The sequence below is a fragment of the Podarcis cretensis genome, assembly GCF_951804945.1.
Source record: "Podarcis cretensis genome assembly, chromosome: 5".
Taxonomy (NCBI): Eukaryota; Metazoa; Chordata; class Lepidosauria; order Squamata; family Lacertidae; genus Podarcis; species Podarcis cretensis.
The window spans coordinates 14,227,701-14,249,916 of record NC_137174.1 but is presented as its reverse complement, the minus strand read 5'-3'; the positions used below and the strand labels follow the sequence as shown (position 1 = coordinate 14,249,916).

Sequence of the window (22,216 nt, the reverse complement as noted above, 5' to 3'; positions counted from 1 at the left end):
GTTTGGGCCTCCCAAAGTCTCTTAGTCAAAGGCACCCAGTTGCTTTAATCTGGGCCTGATGTGAGGGAACAAAAAGGTGGCAGAGACCAGGAAGATGGGGAAAAAAGCACAAGGCCAAACGGCACAGGGGCTGCGAGTGAGAGGAGCTGCGCCTTATTATTGGGAAGGAAATGGACAGTTCGAGGAGTCCTGAAGGACTAGTGACTGGGCCAATGTACGGTTACTGAGTCGAGACCTGCTGTCCTCCTGGCGTTGATGGAAGTTGTATTTGAGCAACCCCAACCAGCGCAGCTGGAGGGCCAGGGTCGGCCCAAGACCATTGGGCAACTGAGATGGACGACAAAATGGCGGCTGCTCTCCCCTGCAAGGGAAGAAGGCATGGGTGAAGATCTACCTCAGGAACAAGGGGAGGGGGAAATAAAGGTCTGCATTGGGAACAAAGGTGGAAGGAGAACAGCAATGTTTCTTAATGGCATGAGGTGGCACTGGGTGCTGCCAGTTGCAGGATTGCAGCGTTGTGAAGGGGCAGCAGATACCTAGAAGCAGCAAACAGCTGTGGGATTGAATTTCAGGTAAATAGCCAGTTTTGTTTTGTTTTTTAGCTTCAGGCTTGTCAACTGGAGTTTCCTTGAGCTTCACAGATTACTAGTGTACCTGAGCGGTCCGTTTTAGGATGCATTGCTAAATGAAGGTGTTAATGATTTTCCACAGCTCCCCCTGGTTTTTCTCAGAACTTTGTTGCTGCAGCAGCCTTTATTTTGCGGGGCAAATTTTCCCAAGTGTTACTGGATGGGGAAAAATAAACAATTGCAATAGATAGGAGTTAAAGCTCTTGTTCAACATTAGTGTGGTGAAATCGATTTCAGATGTTAAAAAGAAGTAAACAACCATTCCCTATCTAGTTAGTCTAATCCACTCTTCTGCCTTCCTTTTAACATTTGTCTAACTCCTTCTTTATAAGTAAACTATTTTGTCTTTTTTCTAGTTTTTCAGTTCTGTGCGGTTACTAGAGCTGCACGGAGTGCTCATGTTGTTGAGATGCCATTGATTGGTGACATTATTATTATTATTTATTCTATAACTCCTGAGTGCAATGGCTTTTTTTTTTTTTTTTTATAAATATTTATTGAGATTTTTTAAAATACAAAATGCAAAAATAATAAACAATATAACATGGATCATAACACATTTTTCAGAACTTCTTTGGACTCCCTCGCGTCTCCCACTCCCACTTACATCGTTGTAAATTTTTTCCAGCAATTTATCATCTTGTTTATATTCTTAAATTTTATTCAGTTAATTTAATCTATTCTCCACAAATTTATGTTTCCCTCAATCTCACTTATCGTCAAGTTCAATCTAATTCAATGGTAGGCAATTATTTATGATCTAGCATCCTTCTTAGCATTCAACCAAATTACAATACTTTTGTAGATAAATCTTGAATTTCTTCCAGTCTTCTTCAACCCTCTCTTCTCCCAGGTCTCGGATTCTGCCAGTCATCTCGGCCAGTTGCATATAGTCCATCAGCTGCATCTGCCATTCTTCCAGTGTGGGTAGATCTTGAGTTTTCCAGCTCTTGGCAATGAGTATCCTTGCTGCCGTTGTTGCATACATAAAAAATATTCGGTCCTTCCTTAACACCTTCTGGCCGACAATGCCCAGAAGGAAGGCCTCTGGTTTCTTAGTAAAGGTATACTTAAATACCTTTTTCAACTCATTATAAATCATTTCCCAGAAGGCCTTCACCCTAGGGCAAGTCCACCAGAGGTGAAAGAATGTTCCTTCATGTTCTTTACATTTCCAACATTTATTATCAGACAAATGGTATATTTTGGCAAGTTTAACTGGGGTCATGTACCATCTATATATCATTTTCATTACATTTTCCTTCAAAGCAGGCTTTTTGATGGCTACTTAAAGTGTAAAGATTCATTTTGTGTAAGGTTGCCTATGTCGGGATCTGTGGCAGCGGAAAGAAAAGCTGACTGTAGTCTTTGGAGATAATTTGTGCTATGTTTGTGTGAGTCCCATTTCTTTTAGACAAAAACAAAAGGGGAGTCCTGTTTCAGGTGTACACAAAGTACAGTCAGGCTTTGTTGTGAAGAAACCCAAATCCTGCACCAATGTTTTTTTTCTTTGTAATAACAGAAAATGAATTGCTTTGGCTACAATTGCATTGCCTACCTTATTTTATCTGTATCTGGCTGCAATCTGCATTTTAAAATTTAAACTTCCAACATTTAATAATTTGAAATTGTGATTGTGAAATCTGGCTGTAATGCAGAGTCCCTTTAGAGTTTGCACCAGACTAGTAAACTTACTTTTGTTACTTATTTCCGCACTGAGTCAAGGGCCTGTCCTGAAATTTTTACCCAGTGCTTTGTTGGGCAGTTGATGGTTGCTTTCAAGAAGCTATGCCTTGAAAATGGCTTTGTGCTAGGTAAATCGTGGCTGTGTTCCGGCATAATGCTAAACTGTGTCTTAGATTACAAGAATGAGCCTACCATCTTCCCTGACTTGGGTGCTGTCCCTCTCTGTGAGAAGACTGGAACCTTCCACTTCCACTTTGGATTATTCATAGCATAGCATGTTTGAGCCCTAAACCAATTAATCTTAACTGTGGCTAGCAAAAACGACCCAGCTTCATAAACCGTGGCTTGAAGTTGCCCTTCTTCTGCTATCTGTGGTGAAGATTTAACTAGTTATTTCTACAGACATACCTCGTGTTTCGTCCGCTTCGTGTTCCGTCTTTTCGTGTTATGTCCTGCGGCAACCCGGAAGTACTGGCACAGGTTACTTCTGGGTTTTGCCGCTTGCGCCTGCGCAGAAGTGCTAAATCGCACTGTGTGGCTGCACAGATGCAGCACTTTGAGTTGCGGGCATTTCACGTTACGGACGGGCCTCCAGAACGGATCCCGTCCGTAACACGAGGTACCACTGTATTTGGATGAAGCAGCAAGTTGCAGTTAAAAAATAAAATAAAATGGAAGCTTCCACATTCCTTGCAGCTGTGTTGAAGGAGGCTGGCAGGGGGTTGGGGTGGGAATGTATGAGCCCAGGTTGAGGCGAAATCCATTTTCACAATGCGAAACTGTGGCTTACTCTGGTTTCAAATTAACCCAGTAATATTGCTGATGGGAATTCTGGGGAGAAAAACTGATCCATAGGTCTAAAAGTACGATTCTCCTCTCTCCGGCTGGACTCTAATCACTTGAACTTCCGTGTTCTTCTTTTTCATTGCCAGATCTCCAATTATTTCGGGATGGCTAGGATAGAAGTGGACCTGGTGACTCATACTGACCCTCCGCAGGTGCATGCCCACAGCCTCGTGGGAAAGCAGTGCAACGAAGCCGGCAATTGCATTGTAACTGTGGGCCCCAAGGACATGACGGCACAGTACGTATGAGCTGGCGGGTGGGGAGTTGTAGATAGTAATGCTTTTTTTGTAAAATTCTGATTTTGTAAAAAGCAGAATTCTGACTATATTTTTGGCTCTGTCAAGCTAGAGCTAAGCGTTTCTTGAAAGAAATGGCACTTAACTCACAATACAGAGGTACCTTGGGTCTTGAACATAATCCGTTCTGGAAGACCGTTTGTGTTCCGAAACGTTAGAAAACCAAGGCGCAAAACAAATCAGCAAATTCAATTGGGAAAATTGAAAAATACACAGCAGAAGCTGTTCAACTTCCGAGGTGTGTTTGAAAATGGAAACATTTACCGTATTTTTCGCTCTATAGGATGCACCCGACCATAGGACACCTTGTTTTAGAGAGGAAGAACAAGAGAAAAAAATTCTCCCCCTCTTTGCCCAGCACCCCTTCAATGAAGCGGCAGGAGGTGCTGCACAGAGAGGGGGAGAATTATTTTTTTCTTGTTCTCCCCCTCTAAAACAAGATGCATTCAGTCGCCTTCAGGCAGCTACCTTGGAAACCTGGAGAAGAGCGCACCGACCCCTTTCGCTCTCCAGGCTTCAGTGAAGGCAACCCGAAGCCTCCGAAGCACGGTGGGAGTTCCTGCTGCTCTCCGGAGGCTTCAGGTTCCTTTCAACCTGCTCTTTGGGGCTGGCCGGGGGAAGTCCACCGCCAGCCCCAAAGAGCAGGTCCGGGAGCAGCAGAAAGGCGTGCAGCCTTCCTGCTGCTCCGCGATGTTAGTGTTTTCAGAACTCATAGGGTTAAAGAGTTCTGTGTGACGTCCCTCAATTCCTGTCGCGTGATTCAGAAAAAGGGAGGAGTCGTTCCTCACTGTTCTGTCTCTGCTTCCGAGGGAGACGGTGGCCATGGCTGCTCGCAGCCCAGGAGATGCTGAGAAACGCTGAGCTGTAAATATTCTGCTGTAATAAAAGAACTGATAAATGGACACACAAGTGCTTGATGTGTTTGCCTGGATCTAAGCAAGCAACAGTTTTTTCCGCTGTGTTTTTACTCTGCAAGGCGAAACCGGAGAGACGCAGGTCGGCGCAGCTTGGCTGAGGAGCGTGCCGGACCGCTATAAACTGCAGCTAATTGGGGTCGTAAACCAATTAAGCTTAATTTTCTAACACGCGAGCTTCTTGGGGCTGCTGGGGAAGCCCGGGTCCCCCCCCAGCCCCAAAGATCCCCGGGAGAGACTGCGCGCGGCTATGGCTTCTTGAGCCCCGGCTGGAGAGGTTGTGCGCGGCTAAAGAGGAAGCCAAGACAGTGAGCGGGATCCATCCCACTCGCTGTCTTGGCTTCTGCCACAGCAGCGCGCAACCTCTCTGGCAGGGAGAGGCTGCGCGTGGCTATGGCAATACCCCTACCTCCCGCAAAAGCCCACAGGAGCCGCACGCACTTTAAGGAGCGCATGGCTCCTGTGGGCTTTTCTACAAGGGAGAGAAGGGACTGACTGGCTGCGTCAGTCCCTTCTCCCTCCTGAGGAAAAGCCCGCAAGAGCCGCGCAGAGCTTGTGTGAGGCTTTTGGGGGCTTTTCCTGCCTGCCTCCCCCCTGCCTCCGCTCCATAAGACACACACACACATTTCCCCTTACTTTTTAGGAGGGGAAAAGTGTGTCTTATGGAGCGAAAAATACGGTACTTCTGGGTTTTCGGTGTTCGGGTTCCTAAATGTTTGTCAACAGAGATGTTCGAGAACTGAGGTACCACTGTACAGCTGGATATTGTAGACTGGCCAAATATTGCACACTTAACCAATTAGTTAGGAATTTTGGAACAGTCATTTATTGCAGTATAAAATATTGAGAGCATTTCCTCTTCCTGGACTTAGCTGGCGGTTGAACTGGCAACTTCTAGACCACAGCATGCTCTCAGAACCAGATGGCTGAGCCTTATGTCGCCATTAGGCTCTGATGTCTTAATTAGTTTTCTTATTTTTTGTTGCACTTTTCTTTATTGTAAGATAAATTTGATGAGTTTAATGCAAGCATAAAACAGAATTGTTCTTTCTCAGAGGAGGAGGATATGCTGTGAAGAGTAAGTTTGCCCATCAATTTCTGGAGGCAAGTCTAGCTGACCAACACATCTCCACAATTCCAGTGGTTAAGAATCCTTTCCCAATTCTTAACTGACTTTTGTCAGGAGGGTAGAGTGGTTTTTTGGCTCTAGAGCTATTGGCCCTATTGTTGCTCTTCAGATTCCCCCCTTGCTCCCCCAGACTCGGACCGGTGCCTTTCTTTTCCTTTCCTATGGGAAAATATATTGTTGAAATACAAAGTAAGAGTAAGAGTACAAAGTAAGAGTAACTAGGAAGCTAACTCTTCTAGGTGATAACTTCATTGTAATGACTATACATTGTCCAAACTCTTCATATTCAAAGAGAACTTTACTTACATTAACTGAAAAGAATGTATTCACAACCTCATGCTTATTCACTTTGTTATAGAGAGCTTCTGCACAGGTTTCTCCTTAGTAACATTTAGGGATCTTCCTCTGTCTGTTTCACTTCGGACAGATCAGACTGACACAACATTGTCCTCAGCGGTATCCTGAGAAGTCTCTCAGCAGCCATTCTCCACACACAGAGAGCAGAAAGCAGTTAAAAATGACAGTTGCTGGAATAACAGTCACAACACAACAGAATGCCTCTCTCGTGTGACTCACAGCCAGCCAATCACATGAGAGCTACTGCAAAAGGAAAAACCCCATGTTAAAACTACACAGTAATTCAACATAAGTAAACATTCCCATTTCAGGAATTAAATCATCATCCTTAACAGAGGTGTGGGGGAAGGAGTCGATGAAGAGGACTTTGCACTTGGTGGCACTACCCCATTGAGAATGTATTTGGTGTTGAGCCCATGTAAATAATGCCTTCAAAGCATTCATAAATCAAATTCTTTCCTTCAGTCAAGTCTGGATTGAGGCCTTTGTCTAGGCAGATCAATCATCCATGGCATTTTTCAGTGTCCTGGGTTTAATCTTCAGCATGTCCACGTCTTGCCTTTGAATCGTGCCCAGCACTTTCTCAACAGTGCACAGATTTCCTGTGTGGAAACGTTACTCTGTTTGAACTCTTGTCTCTCTTGAACCTGTTTGCATGAGTCCCATTAAGTACCTGACCTTTGGCTGTGTTTGGCTGGCTCATGGAGGGCTTTGTCTGCGAGTAAGCTAAGTTTGTGTGTGTGTGTTTGTGTGTGTGTGTTATTGAGGTGCTACACTGTGAGCCTTGTCAATGGGTGGAAGACTCCCATCCCATATTGTTTTGTGTTTATTTCACTTTCTTCCACTGCTAATTTTCTAAAATTCCCTCAGGTGCCAGAATTCACCATGAACACCTTGCTTATTCTCTTATAATGGCACCTGAGAGGTGCCAGAACTGAGTTTTGTAAATGAACTGGTTGGATGCTACTGAGAAAGTCTCCCTGCTCTTCCACCCATTAATGATTTCAGCTTTTCTAGACTGGTGCAGGGTATGGCCTTGCAGCAGAATTAACACTGCAGGCCCCCCCCCCCCGCAGCTCCCTTTCTGTTGTTTTCAATCCTAATTGTCTGCCAATGCAGCAGGGCATCTCCCTTCCTTGTTCGGAGGAAGAGAAGGAGGCCCTTCCTCAGTTCTTTATATTTTCTTAAAGAATGCCTAACCGCTTCCTTCCCTCAGAATAAGGCAAAGAGGAGGGGAAGAGGCACTGCTGCTCTGCTGCTGTGTTGGCAGTAGTGAAACACTAAAAATAGAAGAAGGCTGAGCTGAGTGGCAGATAAGGAAGGGCCTCATTTTTCTCATTTTCTGAGCACAATTCAAAGTGTTGGTGTTGACCTTTAAAGCCCTAAATGGCCTCGGCCCAGTATACCTGAAGGAGCGTCTCCACCCCCATCGTTCTGCTGAGGTCCAGCTCCGAGGGCCTTCTGGCGGTTCCCTCACTGCAAGAAGCAAAGCTACAGGGAACCAGGCAGAGGGCCTTCTTGGTAGTGGCACCCACCCTGTGGAACACCCTCCCATCAGTTGTCAAGGAAATAAACAACTATCTGACTTTCAGAAGACATCTTAAGGCAGCCCTGTTCAGGGAAGTTTTTAATGTGTGACATCTTAGTGTATTTTTGGTCTTTGTGGAAGCCGCCCAGAGTGGCTGGGGAAACCCAGCCAGATGGGCGGGGTACAAATAATAAATTATTATTATTATTGATGAACTGGGCCTGACTGGGAGGTGGCTTTGTCCCCTTAGTGATGAAGACAGGACGGTCAAAAACCCTTGCTCCAGAGATTGATAGGTGGGGTCACCCTTCCCAGGACATTGTCCTAATGTTGAGGAGAAGGAATGTTCAATACTGTAGTCATGGCAGCCCAGTGGATACATTTTGCTGTTTCTTCCAATCATTTACCTAGCTGCTGATGCTCTAAAATAGATAGGTTCATGGGTTCTAGTCAGATCTTGATGTCAATATTGTTTCTCCAGATCCAGCAAAAAACCCCACAAAATCCAAACTTGAAATGGAGATTTGACCAGGTAGATGTTTACTTGCACTGTTTGTTTTCACTGCACAGTAGGCCTACAGAATTTAGAGCAAGCAAAGTACAGTACTCCGTAGCTTCTTCCATTTCTTTTAGAAGAGCAAAAGTGAAAAGCTGATGCATTTTAGATTTCATTGCGGTTAATTGATTCTACATGCACAACAGCGTGACCGCCTCTTGTTTATTTGTCATGCCTCTTTATTAACGCAGGAGCGCTCCCATTGCTTTGTCCCAGTTCCTGCCAACCTAGCAGTTTGAAAGCATACCAGTGTGAGTAGATAAATAGGTACCATTGCTGCGGGAAGGTAAACGGCGTTTCCATGGGCTGTGGCACTCGTCACAGTGTTCCATGCACCAGAAGCGGTTTAGGCTTGCTCGCTACATGACCCGGAAAAGCTTTCTGCGGACAAACACCGGCTCCCTCGGCCTGAAAGCAGAGATGAGTGCCACACCCCATAGTCAAATTCAACTGGACTTAGCCATCCAGGGGTCCTTTACCTTTTACCTTTTATTAACATGGGGAGTTAAATAAGTTGTTTTTATTCTGACCTCTTGTTATCTGTTCTTTTTGTCTTCCATTAAATATTTTCAAGACGTATTCAGCCCCAGTAGTGGTGACTGGGATCTCCTGCTCTTGTTCTTGGGAGCATTGCTGCCCAACTAGGCACTTTCGCTGACATGAGGTGTCGATTTGTCCTTTCTCAGATTTAACAACCTGGGTGTGCTCCATGTGACCAAGAAAAACATGATGGAGGTCATCCGGGACAAGCTGAAGAAGCAGAAGTTGCGGACCAGAGTGCAGTCTCTGACAGGTGACCTTGAACCGGGAAGGAAACATCTGGGGAGTGGTTTGCTAGGAACTGTCTGCCCCTCTACCTGTTAAACTATTTGGGGTGTATGTGTTGACGTTCTGTAACTGATTTGGAGTACTGGATCAGTCCCAGTTCACATTGGGACCAGAGGAGCAAGATTCGTACCATGTTTCTCACTTGAAATGTGCAACGTTAATTGGTGTAAAGTGTTAGAATGGCAGACAGCGGTTAAGTATGAATGAAAAGAGTTACCGTATTTTTCGTTCTATAAGACGCACCAGACCACAAGATGCACCTAATTTTTGGAGGAGGAAAACAAGAAAAAAAATATTCTGAATCTCAGAAGCCAGAACAGCAAAAGGGAATCGCTGCACAGTGAAAGCAGCGATCCCTCTTGCTGCTCTGGCTTCTGGGATAGCTGCGCAGCCTGCATTCGCTCCATAAGACGCACACACATTTCCCCTTACTTTTTAGGAGGGAAAAAGTGAGTCTTATAGAGCAAAAAATACGGTACTTGCCAGTGACAAGAAGCTTCACACAATTTTCCTCTTAATAGCATTCTTAGTTTACAAAACATGACTGAGGTTTTGGATGTGCCTGGCTTCCCCTAGACAGCAGTCACAGAATTAGAATTGTAGAGTTGGAAGCGACCCTGTGGGTCAACTAGTCCAGCCCCTTGCAATGCAGGAATATTCAGCTATCACATATGGGGATCGAACCTGCAACCTTGGCGTTACCAGCGCCACACTCTAACCAACTGAGCTCTCCAGGTGACAATGAGTCTACGCACCTGACTTTAAAGGATCTTGGGTTTCCATGCAGAACTGTGCCTCTGAGCGTGTGTAGAAGGCATTGCCCTCTATAGAGTGGCCGGAATCTGATCCTTCCCATTAAGTCTGGAATTGGAAGGAAGGCCCTTTAACTCAAAATCACCCCTTTCTGGGGTATGGGGAGGGGGGCTTGAAATCTGGTGTACCTAATAGGGGCAAGGTACAGGAAAGGGGAGGAACGTGGGTGGCGCTGTGGGTTAAACCACAGAGCCTCTTGCCAATCAGAAGGTCGGTTTGAATCCCTGCAATGGGGTGATCTCCTGTTGTTCAGTCCCTGCTCCTGCCCACCTAGCAGTTCGAAAGCACACCAGTGCAAGTAGATAAATAGGTACCACTCCAGCGGGAAGGTAAACGGCGTTTCCGTGCGCTGCTCTGGTTCACCAGAAGGGGCTTAGTCATGCTGGCCACATGACCTGGAAGCTGTACGCCGGCTCCCTTGGCCAATAAAGGGAGATGAGCGCTGCAACCCCAGAGTCGGTCACGACTGGACCTAATGGTCAGGGGTCCCTTTACCTTTACCTGTACAGGAAAGGGGAAGACTGAAATTAGGGAGAGTGGTGAAAGAGCAGAGCAGAACAGGGTTGAGAACAGAACACAGCATGTGAGAGGAATGGCTTGCTGGAGCTTAGCATGAGCTTCCCTTTCTATTGCCAGGCCCTTGGGCTTGAAACCTGGGAACAAACATTGCATTTGAGCTTGTGTAATGTTCCTTTCTTCTTTGCTTTCTGTAAGATTGCCCCTTAAAATAGGGGCCAGCATTGAAGTATGACTTTCTAGAAGCTGGGCTCTTCAGTGGCCCTAGTGGGAGCTTTGTGCGTCCAGTGGAAGACTCACTCACATGGGTTTGATTAAAATGGGACAACTTGTTCAAGTGTTTTTCCAGGGTGTAATGGTCCAAAAGCAAGTCAGGGTCGCCCTTGCTGTAGCCCTCAAGGTTTTGTTTGAGACATCAGAAGCTATTATGAGGGGTTGACTGACATAACTTTCTAACCAACTCAATTCCGCTTTTCTCAGTATGCCCGGTATAATGTGGACTTTTGTGTCTTTTCGATATAATTTGTAAACTAGTTTCCTGCAAAGTTATCAACCCAGTAAAGGTGCAGGAGCCCAGAAATTCTGGGTTCGGATCTTTGCCTCTGCTGTAAACTTTGCAGGTGCCTTTGGGCCAGTTGCAATTTCTTGACCTTGGATCTCCAACCTGTAATTTGGAGATCGTGGTTCTGACCTCTCTTCCGCGCAGTTACTGCAAGGATTATATGGAGCACTTCAAAAACTCGAGGCACTATGCAAATGTTAGGTAATTGGCTTTCCGCTTGCCGACAACGACACACTTCAACCCCCATCCTGCCACATGGGAGCCACTTCCAAGAAGCCATGGCTTTTAGTAGAGTGTGGGGAAAGCTCACCGGGGTCCCCCGGGGTAGGAGAGAACACGCAGCAATTGCTGCAGGAGTCTTAGTGCCATGTACCATATTTTTCGCTCTATAGGACACACCCGACCATAGGACGCACCTTATTTTAGAGGGGGAGAACAAGAAAAAAATCCCCCTTTCTGCGCAGCGCCCCTCCAGTGAAGCGGCAGGAGAAACAGAGCCCCTTCCATTTCTCCTCCCGCTTAGCTGAAGGGGCACCTACCCTTCAGTGAAAGGAACCCGAAGCCTCCGGAGCGCAGCGGGAGCTACCGCTGCGCTCCAGAGGCTTCAGGCGGCTATCTTTGAAGCCTGGAGAGCAAGAGGGGTGGGTGCGCACCGACCCCTCTTGCTCTCCAGATAGCCTCGGGTTCCTTTCACTGAAGCCTGGAGAGCAAGACTCTCCTGGCTTCAGCGAAAGGAACCCGAAAGCGAAAGGAACAGGCAGCTATCTTTGAAGCCTGGAGAGCGAGAGGGGTCAGTGTGCTCTCCAGGCTTCAGTGAAAGCAATGCGAAGCCTCCGGAGCACGGTGGGAGCGCTCCCACTGCGCTTCGGAGGCTTCGCGTTGCTGTTGCTGAAGCCAATGAGCCTGCATTCGCTCCATAAGACGCACACACATTTCCCCTTAATTTTTGGAGGGGAAAATGTGCGTCTTACAGAGAGAAAAATACGGTAGATCAAAAATAATTTCTCTTCCAGCTGTTGGTTCATATGGTAAGCAGAAATTGTATACATGACATGCGTTTGCAAATCACTGAGAGCATTCTGCCTCATTAATAGTTACTCTGATAGCAAGAGTAGGGCTGGGTGATATATTGACATATAGCCCAAAACCGGTTTGAAGTCCATATTGTGATACCTGTTTCGTAATTTTTGACTTGGCAATATATCACGAAGCATTATATGTATGTGTGCTAGGCAAAAATAATGGGGGGAAATGAAGCCATCCAATGCCTCTACATAGCTCCATCCTTATTTCTGACATTGTGATATATCAGTATATCACAATGTTTAGTTGGTGATATATTGTGATGTTTAATACCAGATATCCCCTGGCCCTAAGCAAGAGGACCATTAAGCCGGGGCTGTTCAAGCATATCTTTCAAAAAAAACCTTTGGTGCCCAGGCTGGACAGATCCCATAATCACAGATGGCATTATTTTCAAAGGCAGCCCATACAGCAGGGATGGGGTCCTTGTTGTCCTTCAGAGACATTATGAGATGACCTCTTGCCTTTGGTGGGGAAGGGTACACTTAAGACGTGGGGTATAGGACCCCCGGGTTCGTGGATATAGTAGCCCTTGTTTGCCAGGTGTATAATTCAGCATCTACTTTGGCAGAATCTGAAGAAGAGGAGATTGAGCAAGAGGCTAAGGAGCTGAAGAAAACAATGGACCTCAGCATTGTCCGGCTGCGATTCAGTGCCTACCTTCGTGACAGCAGTGGGAACTTCAGCCTGGCGCTGAAGCCGGTTATCTCGGACCCTATCCACGACAGCAGTGAGTCTTCTCTCTTGGTCTGTGGACTGACCTCAGTTGGGGTTTCACCCTTGTTTGGAGGAGAGCCATGGAGCAAGTATCTGCCACTGTGTCTACTGCTTGGCCAGGTTTTGAACATAGGCATCTGGTTAGCAACAGTATGGTCCAAACCACTGAGCCTCTTGGGCTTGCTGATCGGGAGGTCGGCGGTTCAAATCCCCGTGACGGAGTGAGCTCCCATCGTTCTGTCCCAGCTCCTGCCAACCTAGCATTTGAAAGCATGCCAGTGCAAGTAGATAAATAGGTACTGCTGTGGTGGGAAGGTAAACGGTGTTTCTGTGTGCTCTGGTTTCCATCATGGTGTCCCGTTGCACTAGAAGCGGTTTAGTCATGCTGGCCGCAAGACCCGGAAAGCTGTCTGTGGACAAATGCCGGCTCCCTCGGCCTGAAAGAGAGACGAGCGCCGCAACCCCATAGTTGCCTTTGACTGGACTTAACCGTCCAGTGGTCCTTTACCTTTACCTTTTTACCTTGCTGGGCTGGGTGGGGCTTTGACCTCATCCAGCTGCTTATGTTCAGCTGGCTCGCAGCAACAGGCTTTCATTTCACTTTTTATTTGTATACCTCCTTTCTATATTACTATACGGAAGGCAGTTTGCAAGCTGAAGAGATGACAGAAATCACGCACACACCTTGTAACAAGCTGATCCAGTACAAAAAAAAAAAAGTCATAATGCATACATAACGTTAAAATAAACAACTTACTTCAAATAAAGCAACGCTCAGTAATCCATTAGAATATAATGGTGCACAATGAAATTAAATATCAGCAAACTGTAGTTAAACATAAATTCTTTTGAAAAAAAATTGAACAAATTCCTATGCCCAACAAATAACCCAGAGATGCATTTTAAATAAAAGGACACATTCTACTCATGTAAAAACATGCTGATTCCTGGACCGTCCGTGGGCCGGATTGAGAAGGCGATTGGGCCGCATCTGGCCCACGGGCCTTAGGTTGCCTACCCCTGCTTAACACTCTTATCAATTACAATAAATAATTACTAAACTTAGCAATAAAAAAAGAACAGAAAGTCATAATGTGTAAAATGCTACAATACATACAAAACCATGTAAAAGAGTCACACAAACAAACACAAACAAACAAACGCACACAACTTATCACGTTGGTTTTTTTTAATCCTGGAACTCCTGTCTTCAGCGTGATCTCTGATATTGGGAAGACCACCACAGCTGCATTTAGGCCTCAAGGTTGACACATCTGTTGAGAGGAGTATGTCATCCTTCTCCACAGGACCTGATTGTTGATATTTTGGGTCTTACAGACTTTGTAGAACACTAATTTCAAGTCTTCACATTTGTGCTGGAGAGCTTACGATGCTCAGGTGGGGCGCGGGGAACTGGGCTGTATGGGAGACACCACAAACTATGGCCACCAGGTGGCAAGTAGTAGCCATAAATCACTTCCTGTCTGAGCGTGTAGTGAGGCCTTCCACCAAAATCTCCTTGCACTGCACAGAACATGGAAGAGAGTTGAATCTCTCTCTGCACCACATTTTGGAGGTCCCTCCTCCTCCTTAGTCTCCATAGCTTCACACAAATGGAAAGACTGACACATTCCTTCCCTGAACCCTCTGGGTGCATGGCTAGAGTACTTGAGAGGGGAGGATTGATGGTAATCGCAAAAAAAATAATGGGCTGCCGAGGCTAGCCAAAATTTGTGAACCTCTAGGCACACATTTGGCTTGAAATAATGTGGCTCTCTTATGGAGTCCCTTTTCTTACATTTGTACGCATGATTACATACAAAAATGCATCTCTCCAGCCGCCTGGATCTCATTTACACAGCTCTGCCTTTTCCTTGCTCTTCAGAATCCCCTGGGGCTTCCAACCTGAAGATCTCAAGAATGGACAAGACAGCTGGCTCCGTGCGAGGCGGGGATGAAGTTTACCTGCTGTGTGATAAAGTCCAGAAAGGTGAGTGCTGTCCCTTATTCCCCTTATTTCCTTATCTTTCATTTGTTGATGTTTTTGGGGGAGTGGCATCCGAGGTCTTGAACATTAGGAAGTATCAGATGAGTTTGCCAACAAGGTGACTTGAGGTATTTTCTGGGCACCCAGGAAGCCACTGCCCCCTTGGTCGTGAGGTTATGAGGATGGTTTATCTCGGAAGATTTTCCAAGAGCAGTGGCACACTTATTATTTCATCTCTGCATGCTTTTGAAGGCTCAGATTGATTCTGCTGGATCTCACTTTTACTCAGATCCATTGGGAAAAAAGCCTGTGCACATGGTCCTTTTCTGTGGGCTGGGCTGGGGGCGTTGATCTGGAGGAACAGAAGTGACCCGAAAAGGATGCTCTCACAACATCCGTTCAAAAATCTGTATGTGCCCACAGGCTTAAAACGGTTTGAAGTACCTTGTCCAATTATGCCTGTGAGTCTTAAGAGCTTGATTCCTTGTACTCCTGTTAAACATTCTTCAGAAATCTGGATGGAGACCAAATTCTGACCCGGTTGTATTGGATGTTTTTTTGTTCTCAAGTCTACTTCACTTGGCTAGGATTTTCCAAATACAGATATATATGTATTTTGTTAGTTTGTTTATGCACTTTCTTACCTGCCCTTTCATCTTAAGGTCCCAGGGAGCCCAGTTACAACCCTAGAAAATAGGATCGCGAAAAGTAAATAAATTGGTTAGAATGGAACAGGACAACTTTCTGCCTTTCTGCCAGGCTTGTTTCAGAAGAAGCAAGTGTAAACATGGCTTTCCAAGGCAGACGGTCCCTTTGTAAATTGGGCCTCGGAGGGCTCTTCATTATCACAAGGAGAAGGAATGAAGGAAGACCGCATGTGGCTGCGGAGGAGACTTGTGGCCTGAAAATGGCTTGGGAAAGGGAGAAAATGATGCTCTAGAGCAGTCATCCCCGAACTCTGCCCTCCAGCTGTTTTGGGACTACAGTTCCCATCCCTGACCACTGGTCCTGTTAGCTAGTGGTGATGGGAGTTGTAGTCCCAAAACAGCTGGAGGGCTGAGTTCGGGGATGACTGCTCTAGAGGGCTGGACTGTGGTCACATAGTGGTATTGATTGCATGCACTGAGAATGTATTGTGTGTGGAGAGAGAGAAGACCTTACTAAATGAGGCCCTGTGCTAGTTCAGATGCCTGGGACCTGAGACAGGGTGGGTTGGTGCTGTCTCACAAGGGAAATAATGTTTTTCTTCCTCCTCCAGATGATATTGAGGTGCGGTTTTATGAAGACGATGAGAATGGATGGCAGGCGTTTGGGGACTTCTCCCCTACAGATGTACATAAACAGGTACATAAGCCTGGGTCCCATTCAAAAGATCAGTCTTGCAGAGCAAATCTCTTGTCAGCTTGAGCAATTAGATGTCAAGATTGTGTAGCATTCCGTGTGGCACCAGGCTAAAAGACAGGTAAAAGACCACCGAGTTTTGTGTGCGTGGGAATTTAAGGATTGTAAGTGTGTGCTTGGGGTGTCATCTGCCTGGGGAAAAGGAGAGGTTCTGCCAGTATTACATAGGTCCGAAGCATATGCTTTTGGATTGTTGTCACCTCTTAAACCTGATGAGCTTCGCAAGATCTTTGGAAAGCCCATCTCCTTTCCCTGGTTTGCTCGCCTCTCGTGTCCAGTGAACGCAAGCCCTGGGAAACCGGGTTTTTCTTCCAATAAGGCTCGGAGGGCGATAAAACTCTATTCCGCATAGTTGTGTGACTTACTTTAGGTCATGAACCAGGCAGCTACTTGCCCATTTTCATTGCTATTCCTGGGCGAGGTGAGTGACTTGGCAGCTGCAAGGGGATGCATGGACGAAACTGATTTCTTCAGACACATCAGTTAGGACTTGGGGCCAAGATGCAGAATAAGCTGCAGCAGTTGTCCTAGTTGACGATCCATTTCTAGAGGTATATTTCCCTGGACGCCTCAGCTCTGTTCAATATCGTAGGCTCGTGAAATCCCGCTGAGCTATTTTTGGGCACTGCATTGTGATGGTTCTCCTCCTGGCTGGCGGGTTTTTAGAAGGGTTAATACTTAACTGGGCAACAGCTGTAGCTCAGTGGCCTTCTATGCATTGGGTTCAATCCCTGGTGTCTCTAGGTAGGGCTAGAAACTTCTCCCAGACACCCTGGAAGCAGCTGCCAGTCAGTGTAGACGATACTGAATAAGACGGAGTGGAAGGCAGTTTCCCATATTCCTAATATTTTGCTGCTCTGCCTCATGGGAATTACCCGTATTTTTCGCTCTATAACACGCACCAGACCATAACACACACGTAATTTTTAGAGGAGGAAAACAAGAAAAAAAATATTCTAAAAGAAATAGTGGATATTTGATTTTTGTGGTTCATGCTGTGGCCACAGACGTGTGATCTGACAGTGAGTTTGGAGTAGCCCAATGCAAAAATCCTGAGGATCCATGTGGATCCATGCTTTGTAACCACGGAGGAGGGAAGGAAGGGGAACCATGGATCCTCTGCTCATGACTGCAGCAGATCCCCCCCCCTCGCCACCCGCAGGCATTCGCTCCATAACACGCACAGACATTTCCCCTTACTTTCTAGGAGGAAAAAAGTGAGTGTTATGGTGCAAAAAATACGGTAATCTGTCAGGTGCTGCAAGAGTATCTCTCTATCAAACCGCTATATATAGGAGGGAGCCTGTCATTTTGGAGCTCACTTTTCTCTGTGTGCTTATGACATCCAACTCTGCTTTTGATTCTCCTTTAACCCACGGCAGTAGTTAAGTTCTTTACATTATGATACATTGACTCTGAATCAGTCAGAGCTGCCTCTTGGGTTGCCACTTAAGCCCTATTCAGGTGTCCACACTTTGTGTCCTTGCAGTACGCCATTGTGTTCCGCACGCCGCCCTACCACAAGACCAAGATCGAGCGCCCGGTCACCGTCTTCCTTCAGCTGAAGCGCAAGCGAGGGGGTGACGTGAGTGACTCCAAGCAGTTTACCTACTACCCGGTGGTGGAAGGTACAGGGAGCTTGTACCAAGACACTTCTTGCTACTTCTGTTTGTCCAGTGCCAGCGCAGGACCTTGTCTTTGACGGCTCTCCTCTTGTGTCCTTGGTTGCAGATAAGGAAGAAGTGGAGAGGAAGAGGAAGAAGACCTTGCCCCAGTTCCCTCAGCACTTTGGGGGCGGCTCGCCCATGGGAGGCGCTGGGGGTGGAGCCGGCGGATTTGGTTCTGGCGGAGGTAAACGTTGCTCTTTGTTGACGGAGGCTTGGGGAGTTTGGAATGCCTTGCTCTTTAGGCGGCTTCCTAGTTTTGAGATGGAAGGCTTTTCGTTGCAATGGTTTTGGCAGCAGAGTATTGACTCCAGGAGAGCCTGTAAAATTCTGGCCCTGGGCAGTGGAACCCTGAGCATCTTCCAGTCTTGTAGGAAGCCAACTACCCCTGGAGCTCCTTGGGGGTAAAGGCCACCTGACCACGGGAAGCTGGGTTTTAAGCTGTCAGTTTATAAAACGTTGATAGGCGCATCCTTTGCATGGATCTCTTGGGTGCAAAAATAAATGGGTTTGGTTGTGGGTCTCTCCCCAACATCATCTGACATGTAAGCAGGGGCAAAGGATTTCTTTAGCTCTTCTGTGATTTCCTGACCCCCCTCCCTTTACACCTTTTTTCATCTGTCTGGTGCTTTTTTAAAGAAAGGAGTCTCCATTATTTAGCCCAGTGTTTCCCCAGCTTGGGTCTCCAGCTGTTTTTGGACTACAGCTCCCATCATCCCTGACCACTGGTCCTGTTAGCTAGGGATGATGGGAACTGTAGTCCAAAACCCACCGGAGACCCAAGTTGGGGAAACACTGATTTAGCCCCTTTAGTGATGGCCTGTCGTCTTTCCTTCTGATTAGCCATATTATTTGGTTTACACTTGTTCTCCTGGTGTAGCACGTCCTCTCATTCTGTACTTCATGTGATAAACATCTTCTATGTGTTGGCTTAGAAATAAAACAGAGAATCTGCATAGGCACTTTGGTGTAATGGTAAGGCAGGTTAGGACCGTAAGAAGCTGCCTTAAGACTATTTGTCCATCTAGCTTAGTGTTGCCTGCAGTTGCACTGACAGCAACTTGCCAGGAATTCAGGCAAGTCTCTCCCAGCCCGACCGGGACATGCTGGTGATTGGACTTGGTGTGTAATGCTTGCAAAAGAGAAGCCCTAGCCACTGAGCTACAGCGAGTCCCCATCCCACTAAAGGGTTGAGGGGAGGGGATGCTACTGTAGCTCAGTTCCACAACATTCTTTGATATAAGACGTATCTCTGGCTTTAAGTGAGCCACTGCTGCTGACGGCTGTGAGCGATTCTGGACAATTCATGGGGTGGAATTGCTAAAAGAGCGCAGAGTAGTTTGCTTAATTAGACACACACACACACACAGAGAAGGCTGATCTTCCAATGCAATTTGTTGAGGCAGTTCCAATTCCTGCAGCAAGTGGAAACTGCTAATTACCATTCACTTTACACCTTTCCCCGTGATTTTCCAAAGACAAAACCACGAACTCTTGAAGCAGGCAGCCTTCTGATGGAGTCATTATTTTAATTTACTAGCTTGTCTTCAACGCAGAGAAGGGGGGTCTGGATAACAAGGCTCTGCAGAACAAACGGCAGGCGTGTCAGATGTTGCAGAATTAGTAAGCACTGAGCTGAGCATGCCCAGGGGGCTGGTTTCTATTTTTAAAGGAGAACGTGCCGCAGATCAAGGTTTCTGGGTTGCAAAGCGGGGAGCAAAGTCTAGTCGCCGTTGACGACTAGAATACAAGCTCACAAACTCTCCTGCAGTAAACTGAACAGTGCCGGTTTCAAATGTGATATCTGAAAGTCCTAGGTTGAGCGGTGATTTTGCCAGCGCGTTACTGGCTTGGGAGCTACTGCCGTGTCTTTGCTCAGCTGGTGACGAAGCAGTGCAGAAGTTATTGGGGCTTGCCCCCCTTCTGGTATCCAACAGCTACAATTTGCGAACAGTGCGTAGGGGGCTTGCATGCCGACTGCGGGCAGGGACATAACCAGAAGTGGTTGGGACCACCCCCTCTCCCACCCCTCTCTCTTTCTTCTCCCCTTCTCTTCCTTTCTTTTCCACTAGACTGCCAGGGGAGGGACGGGTTCCTTTTGCTAGAAGTCTGAAATCTTTATCGAGGGCTCCTGAAACTTAGCCACGCGTCGCCCAACCCTGTGAGCACAACTGGGCTAATATAGAAACCTCTCTCTATCTCTCTGTTGTGTGTCTACGCCTGCCTACCCCAGCTGGGAATCCTTGGCACTCGGCAGGATACAGCTCTTGCAGCAACAGCAGCATCTACCTCTCTGGCACCTACCCGATGGGCAACTACCAAGGAGGGAGGGGCATCCACATGCCAGGAACTTCCAAGCCGGAAGAGGGGGAACAGCAAACATTAGAAGATGGGAGCCGGATCTCCACGGAGGAAAAGCGCTATGCAGAACTGCTGCAGCATGGTATGTCTGTGAGATGAGTGCTGTCCAAAGTAGTCTGGAGTTAAGAGGTGTTTTGGAAGCAGTTTACGTGCTGGAGAGTTCTCTAAATCCATATATAGAATGAAATATACACATTCTATATGAAAGAGCCACAAAGGGCAAACCAGCTAAGAGGTATGCTGATGAGTTTGCTAAAACAGCTGTTGTTAGTAACTCAGAGAAGGTTTGGGAACCTTCAAGCTTCCAAGAGGTCCAAGATTTAACCTCAAAGGATGCAGGTAAAGGTAAAGGGAGCCCTGATCATTAGGTCCAGTCGTGGCCGACTCTGGGGTTGCGGCGCTCATCTCACTTTATTAGCCGAGGGAGCCGGCATACAGCTTCCGGGTCATGTGGCCAGCATGACTAAGCTGCTTATGGCGAACCAGAGCAGTGCACGGAACAAGACCTTGAAGAAGTTGCGCCCGGGCTACTACGAGTGGCTGCTGCAGACCCAGCAGAAGAGTGTGCTGATGGATCTCCACAGCGGCAAGGCTGAGAGAGGGGAGATACTCCAGCTGGGACCGAGCCAGCTGGCTTTTCATCCCCCGGTTCTGACAGCCATAGCCACAGCGGCCCATCTCTTCTCCTTCCTTCCCCGCTCCCCCAGGAGCCAAACCGATGGTGCTACAAGCTGTAGGACTCTGGCATGTGCACATAGCCGCGGGGGGCACTCTTCAAGCGCCACCGACTTTTTAGTTCCACACTTAATTAATCTGGGAATGTCTGCTTGTAAAAGCCATGTGCTCTTCCACGGACCTGTGACCTTCCCCTGTTGCAGGGATGGGGAGAACTATTTTCAGCCAGGGTGGGGTGTGTTCCTCCATGAGCATCCATTTCGAGGGGTAGTGAGCACACGATGGCCAGAGGAAAAAGTGGGCAGAGAGACTCCCACCGTTTGTATCAGTAGGTTGCATTGCAGCCTTGCGAAAGGCGGTTTTCTGCACACACATTCTCTGTCCGGACAAGTAAGACACTTTATTGGATGCCAAGAGCACGTTCCACCCAGGCAAAAGCAGCAAAAGGGGGGTGGAGCAGGAAGGTGTGGGTCCCAATAGGAGAGACCTGGAGGGTCGCATCTGGACCCTATGGGCCCCCCCAACCCCCTGCCCTAGTAGGGCAAAGCTTGGCAAGGGCGGTGATGTGTCCAGGGGGATTCATGCACAGTGACCGAGTGCAAGATGTCCAGTTTGGCTGCCGGCAGAGGGTTGCAATCACACAGTGCCTTTTCCCTGTCCCCCTAGCTCAGGAGTGCAGCTCGTGGATGCTGATGCTGGCTCGGCGCAGCTCCCGGGCTCTTCTCGACTACGCAGTCACGGCCGACCCACGGATGCTGCTGGCTGTGCAGAGACACCTGGCTGCTTCTCAGGATGAGAACGGAGACACGTGAGTCTGCTGCGGACGGAGCAGGGCCTTTGGGGCAGGTGCTGTCTGGTGGGTGGGAGGAGGCGGGAGCAAGCAGGCTTCCTCAGAAACTCCACAATTCGGGGGACAGTTGCCCGCTTTCTGCAAGCCTTCTGTTGGAGGCAAGAGTCGGGAGGGTGGTGCTAGGGAGAAGCCACAGCCAGTGTGGTGTAGTGGTTAAGAGCGATAGACTCGTAATCTGGGGAACCGGGTTTGCGTCTCCACTCCTCCACATGCAGCTGCTGGGTGACCTTGGGCCAGACCTTGGGCCAGTCTCTCAGCCTCACTCACCTCACAGAGTGTTTGTTGTGGGGGAGGAAGGGAAAGGAGACTGTTAGCCGCTTTGACACTACCAAGGGTAGTGATAAAGCGGGATATCAAATCCAAACTCTTCTTCTCCTTCTCCTTCTCCTCCTTCTCTCTGCCTCTTGAAATGTGGAAAAGGAAGCAAGGGCTCATGGAAAGGAATTCTGCTGCCCGCTTGAACAATATATTCAGTCTCTCTCGGTGTTAGGAAACATTTCTCGATACCTTTTCCCTCCAATCTAATGTTAATATTTTATCGGAAGGATTTCAGTTATAAAGAAAGTGATACAGAGAAGAAAAGGGGGGAGTGAGGGTGGGCAAAAGAACAAAGAGGTGTATAAGGGACAAAAAAACCATACAAAAATTCAATGTATACAATCTTATATAAATTGGTATCATGTTATTTCTTGATACCTGATCTAAGCCCTTTAGTATAAACCCCAAGAAGCTGCCGTTCCCTTAACATATTTGGCTAGGTTTTTAGATATTTTGATAAAAGCTACCTCCTTTTCTCAGTCTTTGGTTTGTGTCCATTT

At 47.2% G+C, this 22,216-nt stretch overlaps 1 protein-coding gene across 2 annotated transcripts in view; it reads left to right on the top strand.

The window, feature by feature from the left end:
* NFKB2 (nuclear factor kappa B subunit 2) overlaps nt 1-22,216 on the top strand; it is an 89,521-nt gene that overhangs the window by 56,839 nt on the left and 10,466 nt on the right. For both annotated transcript variants that reach the window (XM_079975132.1, XM_079975131.1), the window contains 9 exons: nt 3,248-3,399; nt 8,628-8,734; nt 12,315-12,473; nt 14,346-14,450; nt 15,706-15,791; nt 17,338-17,476; nt 17,580-17,699; nt 19,746-19,955; nt 21,215-21,356. In XM_079975132.1, the coding sequence (XP_079831258.1) occupies nt 3,248-3,399; nt 8,628-8,734; nt 12,315-12,473; nt 14,346-14,450; nt 15,706-15,791; nt 17,338-17,476; nt 17,580-17,699; nt 19,746-19,955; nt 21,215-21,356 (1,220 nt within the window). The remainder of the gene's footprint in view (nt 1-3,247; nt 3,400-8,627; nt 8,735-12,314; nt 12,474-14,345; nt 14,451-15,705; nt 15,792-17,337; nt 17,477-17,579; nt 17,700-19,745; nt 19,956-21,214; nt 21,357-22,216) is intronic.